The following is a 24,609-nucleotide window of genomic DNA, read 5'->3' as shown; positions in this document are numbered from 1 at the left end:
TTAAAATGTTTAATCTGTTTAAGCAAAATGCAGGACTATGTAGCACTTTAAAGACTAACAAGATGGTTTATTAGATGATGAGCTTTCGTGGGCCAAACCCACTTCCTCAGATCAAATAGTGGAAGAAAATAGTCCTGCATTTTGCTTCAGCTACACCAGACTAACACGGCTACATTTCTATTACTAATCTGTTTAACAATTTAAATTAAACCATTCTCCTAAGCTGCAGCCCTAGCAAAATGGCTTGGCTGTAATTATGTAATTAACGGCGAGTTTCTATTAACAACTGGTGGTTTGCGGAAAGGTTTGCATTGAGCCAGGTGGGCCACGGGCCAAAAAATGTTTGAGAATCATTGTCATAAGGAGTAGAAGTTCTGGTGTCAATGGGGATGTCCTCAGTGTTTGATTTAGCTGGTCTTTACTAGCGCCACTAAATCGAATGCCAGAAGATCGACTGCTGCAGCATCAATCTTTTCTCTGTAGTCTAGATGTGGCCTAATTCTATTGTACACTTTATTAACCCTGCAATTCCCCACCACCTTTCAACAGGCAAATATTAAGTGTTCCACACTTCCGATAACAGCAAAATTCCTCTAATAAAGCCATATAACTGATGCAGACTATAATAATACACTCTCCTTCATATACAGAATGGCAGTTACTCAAATATGCTGAGAGAAATACCAGAGTGCAGATATGCTATGAAGAATATTGCTGCAATAAATGAAATGTAGTTAACCATGGGATAAATGATAAACAGCACAGCACCAGTGCTATTTTGTAGAAAAAAAAATCCACGTTTCATAAATCTTCAAGTGTTTCTAAAACAAAAGGCTAGAAATATTTTGTTTCATACAGTAGAAAAAAAAGCCCAGTTTAAAGGGGGGAGGGTTATTAGTTTTTAAATACTGTAATTCACTTCTTTTTATGTAGAAGAATATAAAAAATATTGTGGATTCTTTCAGCAATTGTGATGATTCACTATTTGTGGTTACCATATGTCATTAAATGTGTCAATGAAAAATGTAACATGTTGTCTTACCTGTGACATATTTCTGATTAGTTGCTCCAACTCATCACTTGAGGATTTCCCATTAATCTGAGATCTCACAGATGCTTCTAGTACATTAGCAGGGCTGCCATTCTGCTGAGCGAGTAAATAGGATTCGTTATGTTGCAACGAATCCACACCAGCACCATGATGGGGAAGCTGTGGAAATTCACCAGCCGAATGTATGGATGGTGTGACGTTCACCTGAAGATGATTCACAATATTATAGCATTTTAGACTTACTATGTGGCAGAATGATCACTACAGATAAACCACGGCATGATTAACAGATCTTCTTGCACCAACAAAAATAACACAACGATGATTTTAATGGGAAAACTTTTTCCTCACACACTCAGAATTTTAACAGATATCAAGTTGTGAACCATGGGAATGTATTATTAAAAAGGCATTGAAACAGTTTGCAGGCATCATCTGTACCCTATATAATTTGTTATTTGTTCCTTTTAGTATAAATAACCAGAACTGTTCTAACACTGTAATTCAGGACAAATTTGAACAGAGCTGCCGTCACTATACCAGAGAGTCTTTTTAAAACCAACTTAACCCTCTTAAAAAAAAATCTGGATTTATCTTTGGGAAGAGAGAAACCTCCCCAACGATGATGGAATTAAAGGTCTCACAGAGTTCATGGGTCTAGTCTTTTGTGTCACCATATGGTACGATTGTCACTCTCTATTAACCTCTCAGACAGATCAAGGGTTTAATTTAAAACTAATAGATGACGCATCTAAAGCCCCTAGCCCTACTCTGAATATCTTTCAACCATCGTTTTTTACAATCTGCCCTGAAAAAAGAGATTGTGCATTGTGCTGCCCCTGAGCAGACCAAAGAATAAGCTAACTCTGAGGATCACAGTCCTTCCCCTTGGCCACTAGCAGACTGCCTTTCCTTACACACAAGTACAGCTGTGTAACTAGTGCTTTGGAGGCAGGAAGTCAAGACTGTGTGTTCCCCACTCTTGCCTGTTGACTCTCAGAAGTTCTGGAATGCCTGCTGCTCTTCCTCCTGCACTGTGACTAATAATTATGGACTTATTTGCTGTTTACACCAGCATCCATTGTATCCAAATTCTGTCCTATAATGCCACAGGGGAAGAAAGGTCAAACAAAAGTCTGCATTTTTCCATCTTTATCTTTAAAATTATCAAAGTTTCAAATATCAATTATTGTTCAATTACTGTTCTATCCATAGGTCCAAACTATGTCCTCAGATGCTTTCAGGGGACATGAGCTCCATATCTGTAAGCCAATAATAGATTTCCCCCATGAAGCTGGACTATATCAATACATATTAACATATAATATACTCTTGTCTATAACTGCATACATATTATAATTCCACAAATCTATAATTGCTAAGGAAACATTTTGCCTAGGAGTAGACAAGGCTAAATTTTCAAATAACCTCTTTTTGATGGAACAAAATTGCACATGCAAATATTTACAAAAACAATTTTTAGTCTATATTTTACTTAATCCCTGCACCCTCACGTCAGATATTTACCTTTCTTAAGACCCATAATTATGTATAGAAAAAGAGGTTTAAAATTATTGACAGTTTGTAGATTAGCAATCATAATAAATATCTATATCCCTCTCTGTATGCTCCATCTTCAAATGTCAGTAACAGTCATATTTCTTAACAATACATTTTAAAGGGCTGATTCCCATTTAAAATAAGGCCATTTTACACAGACCTAATCATGTAAAGCATACTTATAGCAGGTGTAATAATTCACTTCCACATTACAACCCTTTTACCCTGTGAGAGCAGTGAGAAGCAACTTTAGTGTAAATGAGAATCATACCCAAAAAGTTTTAGATGTGCATGGACCCAATCCTGTAAACCCCAACAGGACCCACGTATAACTGTTTATAGAAATGTATGTATTTTACTTATGAAAATAATCAAATAGAAGAAGTGTGTGAAATATCTTATCCTTAGACTTGCACTTGTATCCACAAGTACTTGTACTATTTTTCACTTAATATCAAAATGCCCAGGTCGCTCTTATACACATGTTGGCAGGGCCTCTCCCTCCTAGGGGAAATTTTTCCCTGTGTGTACAGAGTAAGAGAAATGCTGTCTTTAGTGTCTCCTTTTTTCCCTTTCCTTCACACTCCACAGAAGCTTCAGTAGTCTGTGTAGTTCTCAAAGCACCCTCTTTGATGGGATTTGTAGAATGATCCTCCAAGATGAAACAGGAAAATTACAGAAAGTCTGAAAAAAATACTAACAAAGAGACAAGATTTGGAACCATGTGAAAAAAACAGACGTGTCTTACACAGACAATCACCAAACAGATGAGGAAGGATAGTATTCTGCCTTCGTAACAGAGTACCAGCACCACTGGCTGCAACCACACAACTACTATGCTCCTTTATTGGCACCTGTGACCAGCTAATCTCCATAGTCACAGACCTACTGGCCTTGCCCCTGGTCCCTGAAATGCTCTTTAGGAAAAACTGCCACTCTCAACAATTGCTCTCAATCTCAAATGGGGCGAGGATTGCATCTTAACAGGCTCTCTGCAGTCTATCTCCCCACAAAGAGCAATGCCTGTGCTGCATCTAGAACTTTCCATATCTGCAGATGGAGGAGTTAGATGTACCAGCTTCCCAGCTGGACTGAACCACAGTGATTCCTTCAATTTGACCTTTTTTAAGAAGAGCAATATTTCTATATGATCATGGTATACTTTCTCCTCTCTATTCTTGAATAAATCACTTACTTACTGCGAGACCAAGGAGCTCAAAGGGCAAAAAATCACTCACTATCTCCAAAAATGAAAAGCACAGGGCGAGAAGAGTTTCTCTTATGTATGAATTTACAATACTGAAATGCTCCCTGCATACACTACAAGAAAACACTGAAATCACAGATACTCTTACATCTATAATAGCAGGAACACTTATTTTCTTAAAACAATCTTTCAGTAAAACACTGACTGCAGCACAGCTACAATGCGTTATTGCATATGAACTCTCCTACTGTAATTGATATGACACTCGACTTTAATCATCTTTATTTTTAAAGATAATTATAGAAACTGAGTTGAATGTTCAATGGGGATTAGCTTAATATGAGAAGACTGTGTCAGACCAAAAGTGGCTTCTGACTCCTCTTTCAGGGAAGGGGGGTGTTGAAAGAGTCAAGTTTTTCAGATATATTCAGAATGAACATCACTCTTTCTCTCTCTCTCTCATTAAGTATTTATACTACACAAAGCCATCTTGCTTGGTAGTTGTCCCTGGGTACATGCCATGAGTTCTTTCCATGAGATGAAACAGCCGGGGAAATGAAAACAAGGAAGATCATAACCACACTCCCTTTCTTGATGGATAATAGGAAGGGCATCTTGTTTTTTTGTTTGTTTCTTTGTTTTAATCAGGGTGACAGTATGGAAAAGACTGAGAACCACTGGTGAACACTACTCCTAATCACACAGATAGAGGTAGTTGCCAGATGACATTAAGCCACAAATAAATGTCCTACAAAAATAATGCTTTTGTGGTTATAAGAAATATTTTTCACAACATATAAATTGTACTGCTTGATAGTAATAAAACAATTAGGACTCCATTATGAAGTAGCTTTATAGCCCTGTGATTACGTAAGTACTGTAAGAAGGAATATTACTTTGTTCTATAATTTGGCTTATGCTAATTTGCCTTGATTGGCTTTCCTTTACTGTATGTAACATCTGCAGTACTGACGTAATTTGGCATTACACAAAGAAAATTCACTAATACCACACAGTGTGATAAAAATTGTGTTAGTTTCATAGTTAGACTCTCAATGCAATCAAACACTACTTTTATTTGATTGTTCAAAATGTTTTAAATAATAGTAAAAAAACACTATCCAAGACATGTCTCGGTTAATCACCATTAAAAAAAAAATTAGCAGTTTTAGGTCTCTCAAAATTAGTTGTTTAAAACTTCAGTGTTTGTGTGTGTCAGTCTGAGCAGTTGTCTGTGTGATCTTGAGAAATGGTGACTTCAATACAATAGTTAATCTGTCCTCTAAAATAATCAAAAAGGTTGTAAACATGCATAATAATCACAAAACGTGAGTGGGGAATTTATAGCCCAGATCCAGCCACCAGATTACTTTGATTCAGCCTGCAGTGAAGCTCAGGGCCTCCCCACACAGAGTAAACGGGCCGCACACTCTAGCCCTATATCAAGTCTCCAAGCTTTCCCATGGGGCTGGAGCACAAGTGGAGCCCCGGTGCCCTGAGCTGAGTGAGAGCGAGGTGAATCTTTTTATGCTTCTCACTTGAGTGTGACCCACAACTGATTTTTTGTGGGTAAGTGCCCCCCAACTGAACAAAGGTTCCCCAGGGTGCATGAACCTGAAACACTTGAAATGGGAGGCTAATGCAAAGTTCTCTTTTTTCTAGTAGGCACATGTGCACGCGCACGTGCGCATGCACACGCACACACAGTCCTTAGGACTGACCTCCAAACCCAAACACCACCTGTCCCAGCTTCCTAAAAATGACATATTCTTCATTGGAGGCTAGCTGCATTACCTACATTGCAGCCTTAAACTTCAATGCCAGATCTGCATACCTGGAATTCCTATTTTGACCCCAGTTAGCAGAGTTCCAAAAGAGCTATGTGGACTTTTCCTGCCACTCATTCCTCCCTTTCAGTCACATGGAGAATTTGTAGGTAAATCATAGTAAATTAGGTGTTATTAGCATGAAAAATATTTTGGATCACATGACCATTTCCAGGGCAAACAGTCACTACTGAAGTTGAAAGGCAACAACACAGTATACTTCTTATGTGTAATGTTTTGCAGGAATTTCACTTGCTCAGCACATGACTTTTAACAAGCAAAAAAAAAAAGTGTATAGTTTCACAGTACCTATGTTTAACTTCTTTGCTGTATGGTCTTTACAGCACTGAGCACCTGACTATTACGGGCAAGCTAGCATATGTCTGCATTGCAGGGGTTATTTTTCCACTCCTGATTATGTAAGATCTATGGTCATAGTTCCAAGGGAGAAAAATCTGAAGAATGTAGTCCAGCCAAGGAAGGGATTTTTCTCATTAGCAGTGCCTTGAGCTCTTAAGATGGAGGGGGTGGGAGAACAGCATACAGTGAAAGACAGAAAGGAGAAGAGAGGATTGCCATTACTGGGTGATGAATATGTTTACAATATTTGTACATGGTGAAAAATTAAATCAAATTATTTAAAACTTTAGACGTTCAAAATACCACAAGGCAGAATTTTTGGTTCTTTTTCTCTAACTCCCTTATCTTCAAACGTGAACTTGCTCTGTAGCAGAAAACAAAACTTCAGTAAAAAGAGAGCGTGGGGGGGGAGTAGAGAAGAGGAACATTCTGGTTTCTTCAGCACACTTATATGCAAATGAGTGGTGGTGAAGGCATGCTGTCATTAAGATCTGAATTGAATTCATGCTTTTTTCTTAACAGGAAAAAGGTATTTTTCCTAATCCATCTTCTAATTCTGCATTGTAAAAAAAATCTAAAACTAACCAATACAGTTTATTTTAATTAAAAGTATTTATAAGGCATCTAAGCAACACATTAAAAAGGCAGCGCACAGTATCAACACAAAATAAACAAGCCAGCAGACCAAAACCAAATGATTTAGAAAACATTCAAATCCTAGAGGCCTCAGGTAAACCCATTTCTGATGAAAGGGATCAATTTTCAATTAACACAATAAGAAGACTGGAAAGGTGACAGCAAGCATAAAAGCCTAAAGAGACCAGAGGAAACGCAAGGGAATGAAATGAATGTAAGTGAATGGCTCTTACAGCTCAGGGTTTGGTGCTTTTGACATCGATTCACTCTCCGTGATCAAAAATAGGGACTCTAATAGTTTTCAGGAGGTGACAACAACCTCTTAATTACAGGGCAAGTATTTGTTTGTTAGAACTGTATGTTTACCTGACCTTCTGGGGGCTTACTAGCACATTTTAAATATTTATCTAAGATATTTTTAAGAAATATAACACAACAAAGAGTTAAGCTTCTCACATAATCATTCCCATCTCTTCCCCACACAGACCTATACATGGTACAGCCTTCCTGAGTTCAAGGATGAAGTCAGGGCACTAGACAGGAGCCTCATGAAAGTCCTTCTTAAAGACCCACTTCTGCAGTGTTGCTTAAAGTGAAACAATGGGACTGCTATATAAAATTGGCATCATTGTTCCCCTTTCCCTAACTCAATGTCTGCTGTCTCTCTCCTCTTACATTCTCGTGAATATTCAAGAAGCACATAGTACAGGATGGGCAATCATGTAAAATAATCCTTAAACAGCATTAAGCAGTGGACAGATTAATGCACCTGCTCTCTTGTTTTCAGGCGTTAGAGAGCATTGCTCAAATCTGTTTAAATTCAAGTGAAAATAATTTTACATGTTCATCTACTGTGCACAAAACCATCATACAGTAGACTTCCGATAATCCGGAACCTATGGGACCGAGGTGGTGCTGGATTATCAGATATGCCGGACTATCAGGAGGTACTATAAACTGGTTATATATATATACTGTATACATTATATACTGTATATAAAGTGTTCCTAGCCCTTTTTATTGTACATACTGTATACAGTATACTGTAATCTTTTAGTTTTTTTAAGCCTTTTTTACCCTTTTTGCTCAGTTCAGCTGCTGCTGCTGCTACCTTGTGACTCATTTTTTGCCGAAGCTCACTCACTAGGCTCTTGCCATTTTGATGCCGGACTATCAGGAGTGCCGGACTATTGGAGTTTTACTGTACAATGTCTTTCCTCAACAAGAGTCAAGAGCTTAAACAAAGATATGCTTCATTTCTTTCCTTACTCTAGAACACCTCTTGCCTTGCCCATCAATTACACTAAAAAGTAACTTTAGTCAATCTCTTCAAAAGCACAACATTTGCACAAGACATAGAAAGAATATAAGATATCCTTGAACAAAACTGAAACCTAGGAAATTCTTTGGAAATTTCATTATGCTTTTCTTTAACGGAGCTTCATAATTTTTTCTTTTTAAAAATAATTTTCAGTTGAATTACTTGGAAGTGTTTAAAAAAGAAAACTTAGCAACCTCAGATAGGTCCTATTATTAAACTGTAGTGAAGGAATGATCTTTACAGAGACCCAAAGAGATGCATTTTTAAAAAGAGATGCATGCACTGTTGCACACCTCGATTTGCAATACGTTATTGCTCATGCTGGTTGGTGCAAGCAGATCAGGTAAATTTACATGCAGATAGTTCAGTGGACACCCAAACCATATTGATATCACCCAATTTCCAAGCACCATCATGTCTGAATGTCTGAATACTGCTGTGAAATTGCACGCATATGTTCATAGACAAACTTTTTTCACTTTTAAAAAGTTGTCTTGCTCGAAGTGTATTTGTGCAACAGATTTGAGAAATACTCCAGTCACCTAAATTAGTAAAATCATTTAAATAGAGAAAAATCCCATTTATCTCCCTCCTCTACACACAGTAATATAAATGCCATTAATTTTTCAACAAATTAAATGCTTTCTGTCATATTCTAATTTCAAATGGTATGCTCCCACAGACCTCAACCATGTAACTCATTCTGTGCAATATTTTTAATTCAGCGTTAAATCTTCATTCACTAATTGTGCATTATGTTCACTTCAGAGTTTTAACAGACTGATTTTTGTAAGCTATTATTATTAATAATAATAATTATTGTAATACTTCTCGCAGGCAACTAGTTTGAATCAAACACACGAAGAGTAAAACTCACATTAAAATAGGTTGTAAATACTTAACAAAAGTATTTGTTGTCCATATCAAATAGCATTAAGTTTAATTCCATAAACTAAAGGAAACCAAGGACCACGTGGGTGCCTGGCTGCCATATAAAAGGGCCAGGGATATTTTACTAGTTTCACTCTCTAAGCAAGGACCAGTCACAGCTGAAGTTCAGAACACAGGGACTACTTCCTCCTACTGCCTTTTATGTGCAGGCTAACCTGAAGAGAGATGTGGGATTTCTGCATCCAACACCCACAAGTCAGTGGGTTGGCTGGATGCAGATACAGATGCATAATTGAGTCCTGTTATTTATTGAACTAATTTTATACTCAAGCTCACTTGACCAAAAAAAACCCCCAAACAAACAAAAAAAACCACCTAAACCAACCAACATAAAAGAAATGTCTTTCTTCTTTATAAATAAAAGGCCCGATGGTGCTTATGGATCTCAAACTTCCACAAGAGATCTATACCACAGTCCATATCTCCAGTAGGGAAAAAGATGGAGTATAACACAAAAGGATCACGTTCACAGATCTACAGAACTAAACTTTTCCTTTCCAGGTGCTTGTACCAAAAGGGAAGCAGGATCTGGCCCCAAAGTAATCATTCAATATGAAGTCAAAATAGGAGGGACTATCAAATCTGAGGATGTACTTTTATTTACAAATCCACATTTTCTTGCCTACAAGTTTCATAAATGCTCAGGAGTGCATGCCAAACAATGGATATAAAGCCCTAAATTCTCATCTAAAATAAATTGGGATTGTTCCTTAGAAGTCAATGCTCCATAGCAGCTGAGGATCTGTCCCTAATTCTATAATAATTCATTGTGACGGTATCCTATTTCTTCTTTTGTGAGTCTTTGTAGTCAGCCTTCTGACAATTTTCCATGTGTTATCATCATTTTCCTACAGTACACAGCAATAAGCTACATGCAAACAGCTAGAAAAATCTAAACATATACATGAACTTCAGGACTTGAACCAAAAGTTTATTGAAGTAAATGGGTATCTTCCCACTGATTTTAATGGGCTTTGGATCCACCCTTCAATTTTACTTAATTATAGTGTTCAACATGCATTTCATTAATTTATCATAAGCAGCAATCAGATGAACAGGTCTTTACAACACTTTATCTTTTCTCTTCTCCCCAAGATACTACTGTCCTACCTGATCTTTCAACTGGTGGACTGAAGTCTGAAGATTCAGGATCTGACTGAAGAGAGGGCTTTGCAGCACTGATTTTAGCAAACTCAACTTCTCCTCATTTGCTATGTCACCTCGTTCCCGTAGTTTCATATGCAGGCGCTCCACTGCCTGCAGGGCCCGATGTGTATCTGCAGCGATATTCATTAATAGTCAGTAGAACCTTATAAAAAGTCACATACAGCTAGCAAAGACAATACACATTTCTTTCACTTCATGCACCTGATAAAGTGAATTGCAACTCACTAAGCTTATGCTATAATAAAATTTGTAGTCCTTAAAGTGCCATTGGATTCCTTGCTTATACAAACAACACTTTCCTGTCAGCTACAATTAAGAGATGGGTGATATTTTATAAATGTTAAAATTAAGTGAAAAATATTGAACGTTAAAAAATAAATTTAAGAAAGACCAATTTCTGCCCTCAGTTACATAGGGGCAATCCTGATGGACATCAGTGAAAGAACAGAAACCAACAGGAGTTGCATGTATCCATGAAGAATTGGAAAATTTCCGTGAAAAAGTATTGTCTAAGTTGTTTGTGCAAACTCAGGTGTAAGAATCACAGCTACTGAGCTTTCGATCAATCTTTATTAACACAAAACACCATTAAACAGAGATGGTGTTTTAATTTTCACAAAAAAATTCCCCAACAAACTCAATTATTACATTAAAAAAATAAAACTGAAACAGACAATGCTAATAGACAGCTCATCATGAATAACATACATAACTTAGAAAGTGCTTGCACTTCAAAATACATGAACACAAAAATCCAAATATGTCAAACATTTCTATGTATAGTAGCAATGTCTGACACAATGTACTTCAACTATCTGATACAGTAATATCTTAAGATCTACAATATAAACCTAATTTAGCCACAAATGCATAGTGACAACATAAATCTCACCTATTACTTCCAGCATATTTTCTACTGTCAGTTTCTATCCCAAAATTGCAAAGGCAGCTAGTAAACTTCCCTAAAAATAACAGAAGTAGAAAAGAAAGTGATCATAAAAGAATTTTAAGAATCAAATATTAAAAACACAGAAGTTCTTGGGAAATATTAACACAACCATTCATTACAATTCAGATGAACTAGCAGTTGATTATGTTCCATATGCTGATTTTGAACCTGAAAACCGAGAATGCAAACTATTTTTATGATTATTCATGTTTCTAAATTTTTATTACAACAGTGTTTTTACCCACTGATGTGCCAGGTACTGTATAGTGTTTTAACCAAAAGCTACAAATGTCCTGCAATAGAAATTATGTGCATAACATATGGAAATTGATGTTTTAGTTGGAACTCAAAACTCTGATTTTGCATCAAAACAAAGCAAAAAATTATGAGTTTCAAAGGAATACATGCAGGCAGTATTTTCATTTATTATTCACACACCATCAAAATTGTGAGGCATTTCATAGTCAAGAGACTGCAATCTGAACTCACAATGTACAAACAAAGGTTAGAAAATAGGACATAAAAAAACAAAAGAGATGGAAAGATAAACACTAGTATGTATCTTGTTAACTCCATGATTATTGCGAGCTTATACTGAATAACATTGGTGTAAAGGTTTTTATCAGTGCAAGTTTAAAGTGTGTCAATTATCCATGAGTGGCAAACCCACATGTAAGTTCTGGATGTCATACAAAATTATTTCCATTAAAACCCTCATCCAACAACCTACCAACACATATTTTGTATTTGTGTGATATATTTTAAAGACTATTTTACTGATTTTTAGAAAGATTTTAAAATTATAATTGGGATTATTTTTTCTACCAAAAAAAAAAAGAAATCCATCCACCTGAAAAAGCCAGGAGCATCACTTACCACAGGGGTAGGCAATTTTTCATGGGGCGGTGGCACTCTAACGATTTGGTCAGTGGTCAAGGGACACATTTTTCCATGATACGGTACTGGATTGCAGGAGGAAGAATGGGATGTGGAGGGAGTTTGAGTAAACAAGGAGTTGTGGTCTGGAGTGGAGGATTGGGGTGCAGAGTCTGGGGTATGAGTGCAGGAGAGGATCTTGACCTGTAGGAAGGAATGTAGGGGGTGCGGGCAGGGATGCAGAAGTTTGGGTTGTGACCTAGGGCAGGAGGGCTTGTGACTTGGAGCAGGGTATTGGGGCGCAGGGTCTGGGAAGGTATAGGGCTGCAGGAAGACTCTCACCTGGAGGAAAAAAGCAAGAGGGTATACATGGTTTGGCAGGAAGTTGTGACCTAGGGCAGGAGTGGGTGCAGGAATTTGGGTTGTGATCTAGGACAGAGGATTAGGGTGCAGGATCTGAGAGGGTGTAGGGGTTAGAGTGTGACATTGTGAGAGGGGTGGGGCATTGCACAAAGTGGGTTCCCTCTAGCTTGCAGTGCTCAGAGATGCGCAGGACCCCCGCTCCCTCCCACTGCCTGCTGTGAGCCACATGCCAGAGCAGGACAGGCAGAGAACGGGACATGGCTCCTGCTGGGCCAGAGGCCAGATCCTTCAGCTTGGTGGGCTGGATTTAGCTTGGATTTAGCCTTATCCATGTAAAAGTCCTCAACTGCAGAAAACCTCAAAGAGACACAGAAAATTTAGAAAAGCTCGGTTTTTTAATGTTTAAATAGTCAGTTTTAAAATCATAGAATTGCAGAATACCAGAACTAGAAGAGACCTTGAGAAGTCATCAAGTCCAGTCCTTTGCCCTCATGGCAGGACCTAGCACCATCTACACCATCCCTGATCGATGTCTATTCAACCTGCTCTGAAATAACTGATGGAGATTCTACAACTTCCCTAGTCAATTTATTCCAGCGTTTAACCACTCTGACAGTTAGGAAGTTTTTCTTAAAGTCCAACCTAAACCTCCCTTGCTGCAATTTAAGCCCATTGCTTCTTGTCCTACTATCAGAGGCCAAGGGTAACAATTTTTCTCACTCCTCCTTGTAAGACCCTTTTAGGTACTTGAAAGCTGCTATCATGTCCCATTTCAGTCTTCAATTTTCAAAACTAAACTGGCTCAATTCTTTCAGTCTTCCTTCATAAGTCATGTTTTCTAGACCTTTAATCATTCTGGTTCCTCTTCTCTGGACCTTCTCCAATTTCTCCACATCATTCTTGAAATGTGGTGCCCAGAATTGGACACAATACTCCAACTGAGGCCTAATTAGTGCAGAGTAGAGCAGAAGAATGACTTCTCATGTCTTGCTCACAACACGCCTGTTAATGCATCCCAGAATCATGTTTGCTTTTTATGAAACAGCATCACACTGTTGACTCATATTTAGCTTGTGGTCCACTACAACTCCTAGATCTTTCTCCAGTACTCCTTTCTAGACAGTCACTTCCTGTTCTGGGTGTGTGAAATAGATTGTTCCTTCCTAAGTGGAGTACTTTGCATTTGTCCTTATTAAACTTCATCCTATTTACCTCAGACCATTTCTTCAGTTTGTCCAGATCGTTCTGAATTATGACCCTATCCTTCAGAGCAGTCGTAACCCCTCCCAGCTTGGTATCATCTGCAAACTTAATAAGTGTACTTTCTATGTCAATATCTAAATCGTTGATGAAGATATTAAAGAGAGACGGTCCCAAAACAGACCTCTGCGGAATCCCACTTGTTATACCTTTCCAGCAGGATTGCGAACCATTAAAAACTACTCTGAGTACAGTTATCCAGCCAGTTATGCACCCATCTTATAGTAGCCCCATCTAAGTTATATTTGCCTAGTTTATTGATTAGCATATCATGCGAGACCGTATCAAACGCCTTACTAAAGTCTAGGTATCCACCGCTTCTCCCTTATCAACAAGACACATTATCCTATCAAAGAAAGCTATCAGATTGATTTGACATGATTTGTTCTTTACAAATCCATGCTGGCTATTCCCTATCAGCTTGCCACCTTCCAAGTGTTTACAGATGATTTCCTTACTTACTTGCTCCATTATCTTCCCTGGCACAGAAGTTAAACTAACTGGTCGGTAGTTTCCTGGGTTGTTCTTATTTCACATTATCCAGCCAGTTATGCATTCACTTCACAGTAGCACCGCGTAGGTTATATTTCCCTAATTGATAGATAAGAAGGTCAAAGAAGACCGTATCAAATGCTTTACTAAAATCTAGCTATACCACATCCACCACTTCTCCCTTATCCACAAGACTTGTTATCTTATCAAAGAAAGCTATTGGATTGGTTTGACATGATTTGTTCTTTACAAACGCATGCTGGCTATTACCTATCACCTTATTATCGTCCAGAACTTTGCATGATTTCCTTTCCAATGATTTCCATAATTACTTGCTCTGTTATCTTCCCTGGCACAGACATTAAACTGACTAGTCTGTAGCTTCCTGGGTTTTATTTCCTTTTTTATAGATGGGCACTATATCTGCCCTCCAGTCTTCCAGAATCTCTCTTGCCATGTATGATTTTTCACAGAGAATAGCTAAAGGCTTAGATACCTCTTCAGTCAGCTCAGTATTCTAGGATGCATTTCATCGGATCCTGATGACTTGTAGACATGTAACTTTTCTAAGTAATTTTAACTTGTTGGTTTTTTTATTTCAACTTCTAAACCTACCCCATTTCCACTCACTATATTAGGCAAAAATGTAATATCGTGCAGCCCTATCATATTAAAATGGGTATCTCCTGTCTCAAGCACTACAATAGGGTGTAATGGTGCACTCGACTAAAAGATTAACCAATAAGCAGGTACTTATTGGTTAACATTATCCACTACATGCAACACTCATCTCCTCCAATAAATTTTTGAACCGGTGTGCAGGCAGGTCGGCTCAGTCCCAGATTGTGCCAGGACCCAGCATCAACCCCAGCTGTGGCTCTGCCCTACAATTGCTTATAGTGCAGAACCAACATGGGAGTTAATGCCGGACCCAGAGAAGCCGGGATTGAGTGGTAGCAATACTACCCCTTATTGACTAATCATGTAGTACACAATTAACAAATTACTCATTTCTTAACATCCCTACGCTACAGACACCACAGTTTTTAAATCCATCACTGGTACAGGATTGAATTTTGCCATCTTAGTTCTCACAGAAATGCAGTTTTATTTGCAGCAGAGATTTGGGGGGGAGGGAAGAATTCCACAGGTGGAAGAAATATGTCTTTGATATTTTATTTCAATAAAAAAAAACTGTGCCTTTCTGAAGTTCCTCAAAAGTCTGGAGCATTTGGATGCTAGGAAGATCAATTAGCGGGCAAAGTGCAGGCAAGTACATGATAAAATTCATCTATCATATGGATATTAAATATGGAATATATCGTATCTTAATGTAAATCTGGTTAACACATCAAAGTGCAAAGAAATGTGACCTACAGGTGATTACAAGATGTGTATTGTCAAGGAAACCGGAACCATGGGATACATGGTGGACCTCATCATTTAAGTATATCTATGTGGTGGAGCATACAGCTGAAGGCATGGGGGAGAAGGGGCGGAGGAATAGGAGAACAACCCAACTGAGTAATTAATCATGCAGGTAAGGAAAAATGTAAGGGGAATCCCTTACCACAAAGCAACTGAGAAAACACCCATCTTTCCAGATTCACTTGAACAAGTCATAAACAATGGAGAACGGCTGATAAACCTAGATTATGTTTTGAGTCAATAGAGAAACTCAAAGTCTAATGGAATTAAATACAGCTTCTGTGCAAACATGTCTCTACATTTTATTTTTGGATGGTTTTGCTGTTTATAATTAGTAGAATCGTTAAATTTCCATCCCTAAAGGTTTTTAAGGCCAGGCATGACAAAGGCCTGTCTGAAATGATTTAGCTGGAGCACTTCCACTTTGAAATGCGCTGGGGACTCTTGTACATTTCAATGCTGGCATACCACGTGCAGCCCGGAGTCAGCAGGACTTCCCGCTGGCCCCGGGCTGCATGCAGAGTTCTGCATTCCTCCTCTGAAATATACAAGAGCCCCACCGGGTGTAGAAATGCCTATCAACTAGTCGAGTAGTCTGTGAAATTCCATCCACTACTCGACTAGTAAATTATTCAATATTTAACATCTTTACTACAAATACTACCTTCAGATACGGAGGCCTACCTGAGTTTACATTTAGGTATCTGAAGGCAGGATACGGTGTATTTTTTTGGCTTACACTCAAACTGAAAATAAGATGCATTTTCTTTTTGATCTTTTCATTTTCAGTACTGCTATTCTAATTAGTTATTTGTATTGAAGTAGCACCTAGATGCCCCAAACCATCTTTTTTTTTTTACAGACATATTGTGATGCAGCCCGTATCTTACGAATATGAATATGCATAACTCAAAGATATTTTATGCAAAACAGGTTATGTAACATTGATTTTACAGTTAATATCTGCTAACTCTGTATATCCTATTTTGTGCATGTATCATTCTTGTATGTGATGTTAGAAATATAGGATGTATGAATCTGTTTATAGTTCTAAACATATTAATGAGGACCATTTCAGGTATTTAATGATTCAGTACTCAAAGCAATGCCTTGTGACTGGTCATGTTTGTCCTAGGGATGTTAAATTTCAAGTAACTGACTAATCAAATAGTCAGGCTCCCTGTGGCATTTCAAAGCAGCAGCACCACACGGAGCCTGGGCTGCATGTAGTGTTTCCAAGCGGTAGCTCCGCGTGGAGCCCAGAGTGTGGCCCCAGGTTTCACACAGCGCTGACACTTTGACGTATTCCTTTCTCTTCCCCGCCACCCTTACTGCCTCTTTCTGATAAAGGCAGCAAGGGGGAGGGAAAGCGACTAGTCGACTCAACTATCAGATAAGCATTTGCTTATCGGATAGTCGACTATTCGTCCACATCCCTAGTTTGTCCTGTAAGCCCAAACAGTGATTCGCCTAAAAAGACATGTGACCATGCCACCTGGTACCAGACTCCACCTTGGACCTTGTAATTTTCCATGGGGTTGGGGAGATGCAAAATAAAGGATTCCTACCATGCCAGAAAATATATGTAAGTGATGGGAAGCAATTAGCTTTGTCTTCAGCTGGCTTTTGAATCTGCCTGGCCCACCCTGAGAGAACTCTAAAGAAACTGTAGACCCAAGTCAGAGTAAAAGATCAACTCTGATTTGAAGCTTTTACCTGAAATAAGAATAGTTTAGAGTAAGAATCTGCATATAACAAGTTTTTTAGTGGATTAGAACTAGCTATGCAGTTTTTATTCATTTTAATCTAGTAACTTGCTTTGATCTGACTGTTTTTACTTCCAACCACTTAATTCCTATTTTTTGTACTTAATAAGTTTTTATTTATTGTCAGGCCCAGTGTAAATAATTATTACCTGGGTCGGGGGAGCAACCATTATGCATCTCTCTCTTTCATTGATAAAGGAAGCTAACCTCATGAGCTTTCAGTGAGTAAAACTTTTACAGAGGGCAAGATGGATTTATTTGGTGCTTTCAATCCTGCTTTGGGTTTGTTTCCAGGGTGCTGAACTCTTATAGCAGAGCCCTCTTGTAGTTGAACTGGTTCAGAGTCTATGTTGCTCTGCAGGGGGGTCGGTAACCCCAACTTTGTGCCTTGCCCACGGGAGACCACAGGATATGGCCCAAAAGGACAGTATGAGGAGGAGCCCCAGAAAGTAGGAGGGTGGGTGTCAGTGGCATGAACAGCACACAGGGGGTAACCCAAGGAGACGTCTGTAAATGCACCCCATCACACATTAAAATACAGTCTATGCCTGAAAGAGTTTATAATCCTAATCTGACATACATTCCACTACTATTGTTTCTACTATCGCTTAAGTCACCATTTCTCACTACTATTCTATGAACTAGTGTCATAAATACTGCCTATGTTAATTGGGCACCCATTCTTGTAATGTTAACGGATCATTCGTGTATTATCTTTGGCTGGATTAATAAGAAATATGTTGGGGGATGTTATGCAATTATGCTAGATGTCTAACTGGTAATGTATAAAAACCACAATCTTTTAGGCGTAATGTTTAAAAGCTTTCAGTATTGGCCTAATTCTGCTCCCACTTCAGCCAATGATAAGACTCTTACTAATGGGGATCAATGGTAAGCCATTGATTGATAAGCGCTTTAGAAAATCTTGGACTCACAATCTCCATCATTGGAGCATACATTGTTTAATGTTGCTGTCTTTTTTATTAGGGTAACACTTTGAACCCTAACTGAGGTACAGGGCCTCACTATGGTAGGCAGCGTAGAGATTAATCAGTTGACAACCCCTGCAGCTGGGAGCTTACTAAGGCAGACATGATGGAACAGGGGACAGAAAAAGGTGAATGGGAGCATGAGGTAAAAATAGTATTGCAGAAAAAACAGCGGTCATGGATTGATGATAGTGATACGACAACAAATTTAGGGATTAGAACTACATGACAGGGTCTAGATTCCCTCAAAACTCTGCCCTCTGTTATCATAGTACCAGCCAATGAAGAGCGAACTGGACATTTAAAATGTATATGTTATAATTTAAGGTGTTACTAAGAAACACAGGCAATGATTTTCATCATGATTATTTAAATATGAGATTACAGTCACACCAGGGTTTATGGTGGCCTGGATAGAATGGGTGGATAAGGAGATGGCAAAGTGGAAGCACCTTTCCCCTTCTCCTGGGGAAGATCAACCCGGGGCCAAAACAGCAACAAAACATAGGTGACGTTTAGTTCCTTTCTAGTCAGTGATGGTGGATGGGAAGGCACTGAATCTACCCATCTCCTAGAGAATTACCCCCCACACAAGTGGTGGGCAACCTGCAGCCCAAAAGCCACATGTGGCCAATCAGGGTTGTGTGTGTGGCCCACAAGACATTTTTGTTTACCATTGCCCACCCACAAGGATTCCACTGGTTTCTGTCAGTATCATTTTATTCCTACCAGAGTTACTAAAGTGACACACACATAAACAAGGGCATGTGAAGGGAGGAGTACACGGATTGCACAGAATATTGATTGCAAGAGCTATATGCTCCCTCTGTATCCGAAACACTCTGGTCTGGTTTAATCTTCCAACTGCAAATTCTAGGTATGCAAGCACAGTCGGCAAAGCTACCCTATCCTGGGAGACCATCTTGGTTACAATAGTCTTGCAGCCCAATTAGATGATGGGCCACTCATGCAGGCCACTCACTAGCCTAGGTTGCCGAACACTGCCCTACATCCTAGACATAGAGGCTACACCTGCCCTCCTTCCCCCTTCCCTCCCCCAACACTCTCAAAGGGAGGTAGCAGCAGCAACGCACTTGCTATCTTCTGGGTTGAGTCCTCCTTTGTTGGAACAGGAGAATATAATTTACATCTCCTTATTTCAACTTTACAGTCAATTCTTCAGATCAACTGGCAAAAAGCGTTCAGCATGTTGCAGCTTTGAACCCTTAGTGACAGAGCCTGCACCACTGATATCAACGGGAGCTAGAGAAGGGCCTTCTTGTCCGGCCAGGGTTTTAAGTTGACAGAACCCTTTACCTACAACAGTCAAACCATTTAACTCAACTGTGAAAACATTCACCAAAAAGAAAAAACAACCCACATCTACTAAGTTCTTTTGCGTATGATCATACAATTACCAAGAGTGTGCTGCAGCCTGCTTCATTGATTGGTACTCCATCTAGTATTTCACAAATCCTTTTTAGATAAATACCTTGGAAACTAATGCTTCTAGTGCTGGATTAGTCAACACACAGTGCCAAAGATAGAAACTGCACAATAATTGGCTTTATCCTACAGCCATTACTTTATTGGTTGGGTTTTCAGAATATAACAAATTCCTGTATTAAGACTGATATCCAGGCTCCCAGATGTTGGCTATAATGCTTAGAGACTCAACAGAAATTTGCTTCAGGTAAACAAAAGATATTTGTAACACATATTTTTGATACACTAAGGCCAACATTTTGAAATGTTTGACTTACATTTAAGCTTGAATTTGGCCTGCTTAGTGTGTTTTTTTCATCCTTATCCTATCTTCCTCCCCTGTTGTCTGGATACCACTCAGATACCATCTTGCCTTTGTCAGTGGCATTGAGTACAAACTGTAATCCACAAGCAAGGGATGGTATTGTCTACTGCCAAGTCTCCATGCCACCACAGCTTGCAAACCCCAAAGGTAAGCTTGTTGTTGCCTACCCTCACTGCCACCACTGGCTGCAACCCCCACCAGAAGCAAGAAAAATTTAACTCTGGGTCCCCACATGGTACACAAATATTCTTTTGCTTTGATGTGTTATTTTGTGTCTATCTAAGGTATGTGGGTAGGTTAATTTGGGCAGAGGATAAAGAAAATCCCACTTCTCCCACAGAAACTTGTTGCATTCTTACTCTCTCCTTCATGGTGAATCAGGACTCTGCCACTGCCAAAAGTGCTTTCACAGGAATGTCTGCAAATTTGAATGTAAGACAAAAACTGCATGGACTGTATGACTTTCACTGTGCTCAGAAAATGCTGTGGGAAAAAACACAACCTTCTGCCCAGGCTTGGAGAGAATGGGAGTGCATGGAGTAGGTAGGAGGGCACAAACATAAGGGAGGTGTCTGTAAGCAGACACAAACAAGGGGGTAACAAACACAGGAATGATAAACAGAGGAGAAGGCACAAGAAAGGAGTTTACATGTTTTATTAACAGGACATCCATGATCCAGACTGGGATTAACCTCTTGCTCCCTCAGCTAACAGAGTGTAAAACATGCCGCTCTGCATTGTGGGAGGAGGACAGTACAAGCAAAAGCAATTTGCAGTGAGGAGTTAATATAAGAAAAAGCAACTTGCACTGTTCTACACACCCAGCTCATGAACCAAACAAATATCCCTTGACTAGAAAACATGAAACTGACAGGCCTAAGAACCCTGCAACCTATATTTTTAAAGTTACACCAATAGAGGTACATCTAGACTTCTTTCGAAAAAGAGAGTCTAGACTATAAGCAGATTTTTCGAAAAAGCATGCTGATTTTTCAAAAGAGAGTCTAGACGCTCTTTCGAAAAAGCACATTTTGCATTCAATAGCGCCTCTTTTCGAAAGAGTACTTTAAAAAAAAAAGCGCTCTTCCTCGTAAAATGAGGTTTACCACGATCAAAAAAACTGCTTCATTCTTTTGATTTACTTTCAAAAGAAAGTGGCTGCAATCTAGACACAGGTGAAGTTTTTTTAAAAAAAAAAACCTATTTTTTCCGAAAAAACCCTGTAGTCTAGACACATCCTAAGAGGGGATTTGAGACCCTTAGAGTAAAAAAAAAAAAAAAAAAAAGGCAAATTAAATATTTACAAAATAGTCAATTCACAAACCACTATAGGCCATATTAAGAATGTAAATAATGGACTGAACATATATAAATTATAACAAAAATAAAAATATCGTTTTCTTTAGCTAAAAATCATGTTAAATATTTTTGAGGTATGGATGGAAAAACTTGAATATTTGTATTAGCAACTAGTTTTACTTCTGTACGTTTTATTTTGTTAACACTTTTGTATAAGTCATATTGCTGTTTATTTTGTATTTAGCACAGCACTGTTTGAAGAAGTTGTTTAAAACATCTCATAAGATACAATTACCTTCAAGTATTCTATATACTAACATGTAATTTTAATTATGTATATTTTTAGTGTTATTCAAAATTGTAAACATGTTTCGGACATTCTTTCCGACTGACAAATGCTCCTGATTCCATTTATTCTGAATTATTTTAACTACTATTAACTGCAGGCAATATTATAAAATGGAAATCTATTAGAAGAACTGAATTTTTCATAAGGAAGTTGTTATATTTCACTAAGTGACTTTTTAAAAATAGAATCTATATGAAATGTAAACTTGCATTATGTGGATAGAATTACCGTATATATCTGTGTCACTTCAACCAATTAAAAAACTAACCCCAAGTTATAAAACAAGGCAAGCACTTCAAAAAATATACTTTGGAAATTATTCAAATCCAAATCTTTACTCTTAACAAACATTTATAAATGGAACCATTTCCACTAGAACTCCTGAAACATCTTCATATTTTACAGGATAATGAATGGTGCCCAGAACAGTCAGCAAAAGTTCAAAAAAATGTCTATCAAATATTAAATATCTTCCTTACTACTGAAGGAAATGAAAAATATAAAACAATATCTTCAGTAATAAAAATACTTAAATTCAGTATATTTTTACAACGTCATATTTGAGTACAAAAGAGTTTTCTTCTGACAATGATAATGTTCTTAATGGAAAGGACTACTCCAAATAACAGTGAGAATTCCACCAATTTTGCACCTTAAATGCACTTTGGGGCCACTTCTAAACTAGCAGCCAAAACTGCCCCAAAACTTCTTCCAAGACTGTAGAGGGTACATATTTACACATAAATGTATATATAGATTATAAAAGGAACAAAACTGCATATTACAATAGTATCGGGTTATTATCATTATATTAAATTAATGGGGTCATATTCATTAAATATAAGCCAGGCAGCCTGCTGACTTCAAGTACCTCAGTAGGATGCTAGTCAAGTAATCAGCTGATGTATTCAAATATTGTGACTGTCACAGAAATCATAATCTATTGGATAACTATAGTATTTTGTATTTTATTTTTCTGGAGTATGGCTTGAATGATTTGAAAGCCTCCAGGAAGTTTTAAATCTCATTATTAAAATGTATATTAAAGAGATGTATCCCACAATAAAATATTCAGATTGGTCCATAAATTGATAAACGGTAAAAGTTTCATTGAACAGTTTTCTATGGATTTCAAAGACAAAGAAAGCCAGAAAAAACATAAGGGGAATGTACTAGCTAGCATTCAAGAAAAGTTTCTCCTGTTTCCCTATGCAGATATCCATTAGACGGCATACTGCAGATTTCATCCCAAAGCAGAAAAAACGGATTCAGACAAAAAACTTCTTAATAATAGGCTTTAGTGTAAAGTTTACACACTCATAAAAGCCACTCACTTAAGTAACATATTATAAGCACATTATCCGTCAGTGAAAAAGATAATCAACAAGAAGCAATGAGGAGGACCAAAGTAGGTAGGTAACTGTGGGTGCATGCTCTCTCACTCTCTCTCTGTCTATATTAAATTAGGATGCTGAAAGAAAAACTCTTCAGAAATGTTTTGCTATTATGTTTATCTGACCACGTTTGGGACATTATATAAGTTAGTCATTTTTTTTTCACTATATAACTACTCTAGCATGCATTTTGTACCATTCTTCCTTACAGAACGAAGCATAACAACTAAACATTAACTACCCCAGACAACTATAAAATAAAAATGACAGTCACACATTCTAGATACCAAATTATTGAATGTATTTTAAACACTAACAGAATACGTGAATATAGTTAGAATTATTTCAAAATTTTATTTTCTTAGACACATTAAACTTAAACACTACAAATAGCATAGACTTCTCTATCTTACTAACGAAGATGTCCAAGATTTTTTTCTTTTAAGTGACTGATGCTTTTTTGCATAACAAAATGGAATTTTCCAGTTTCCCTTCACATAATTTCTTGGCTAATCAAGACAATTTTGGGAACCTATAATATGCAAAGTGAGACATTCAATAACAAATATTAATACTGAAGCTCATTTTCTTAAGACACAATATTTAATTAAACCTTTAAAAGCTCAACTATTTTTCTATGCTATGTTGTACCCATTTCTTTTCCAAAAGCAAAGCAAATCATGATTCTAAATTAACATTCCACCATTTTTACTTTTAATTTTTCCCCCATTCACAAGTTGTCCATTTGAGAAGTGATAGAGTAATGCACTGAATCTTGTCCTGATACAAATTAAATCAAAGGACATTTCACCACTGATTCCAGTGGGAGCAGGATTGGGCTTTACAGATATTACTTAGATTGTAAGCTCTCCAGGGCAGGTAGCATCTTTTGATTCTGTTTGTACAGCATCCAGCACCTTGGGGTCCTGATCCAGGACTAAGGCTCCTATGTAATACAAATAAATAGCAATAATAGACCCTGATTTGTTCTTGCTGCAAAGCAAAACTTCATGGAACAGGTTTGCTATTCTTCTCCTTCACGTTCCTCGTACTTTACAAGAAATCCCAGCAAAACGAACAATTTCTTTTCCACAGGTTGTGGGTAATATGGATCAAATATACTACTGCTAAATGATGTATTATTTTTAAAACTGAAGGAGAAATGCATCACAAGACCAGTCAGCAAAGTAATGGCTGCATCTCATGAACTGGAAATATGAAAAAAAAAGTGGAAACATGTTACCTTTCCTTCAAAAGGTGTTACTGTTTATTCCACACTTATGTCATCAGTATCCGCTTCTCAAGTGTTTAAAAGCATATAAACCTAGGTAAACATAATAAACAAAATAAAGTTATCAGGACACAAGGCTAAATTCTATCTTCTGTTATCTTATACAATTCCCACTGGGTAAATGTGTCTGAGGCAGAATTTGGCCCTTGTTCATAATCCTCTGGAAAAATATCTCTATATGTTCATTCAAATAAGTATGTTTTTAATCAACATTTCTGAAATTCCATCAAAATTGGAATCCAGAAGTTGCCCACCCCTAAATGT

The 24,609-nt window shown here is 37.8% G+C and overlaps 1 protein-coding gene across 16 annotated transcripts in view; it reads right to left on the bottom strand.

Annotated features, from left to right (window-relative positions):
• The window catches only part of MPDZ (multiple PDZ domain crumbs cell polarity complex component), a 140,242-nt gene that overhangs the window by 114,038 nt on the left and 1,595 nt on the right, over positions 1-24,609 (bottom strand). For all 16 annotated transcript variants that reach the window (XM_089779198.1, XM_089779208.1, XM_089779195.1 and 13 more), the window contains exons 2-5: positions 24,298-24,378; positions 10,972-11,041; positions 10,023-10,189; positions 1,043-1,255 (exon numbers count right to left, since the gene is read on the bottom strand). In XM_089779198.1, coding sequence (XP_089635324.1) covers positions 1,043-1,255; positions 10,023-10,189; positions 10,972-10,987 — 396 coding nt within the window. In that variant the 5' untranslated portion in view covers positions 10,988-11,041; positions 24,298-24,378. The remainder of the gene's footprint in view (positions 1-1,042; positions 1,256-10,022; positions 10,190-10,971; positions 11,042-24,297; positions 24,379-24,609) is intronic.

This window comes from Pelodiscus sinensis, chromosome 6, assembly GCF_052426305.1.
Source record: "Pelodiscus sinensis isolate ZL-2025 chromosome 6, ASM5242630v1, whole genome shotgun sequence".
Classification (NCBI taxonomy): Eukaryota; Metazoa; Chordata; order Testudines; family Trionychidae; genus Pelodiscus; species Pelodiscus sinensis.
This window is presented reverse-complemented; position numbering and strand designations above follow the sequence as displayed.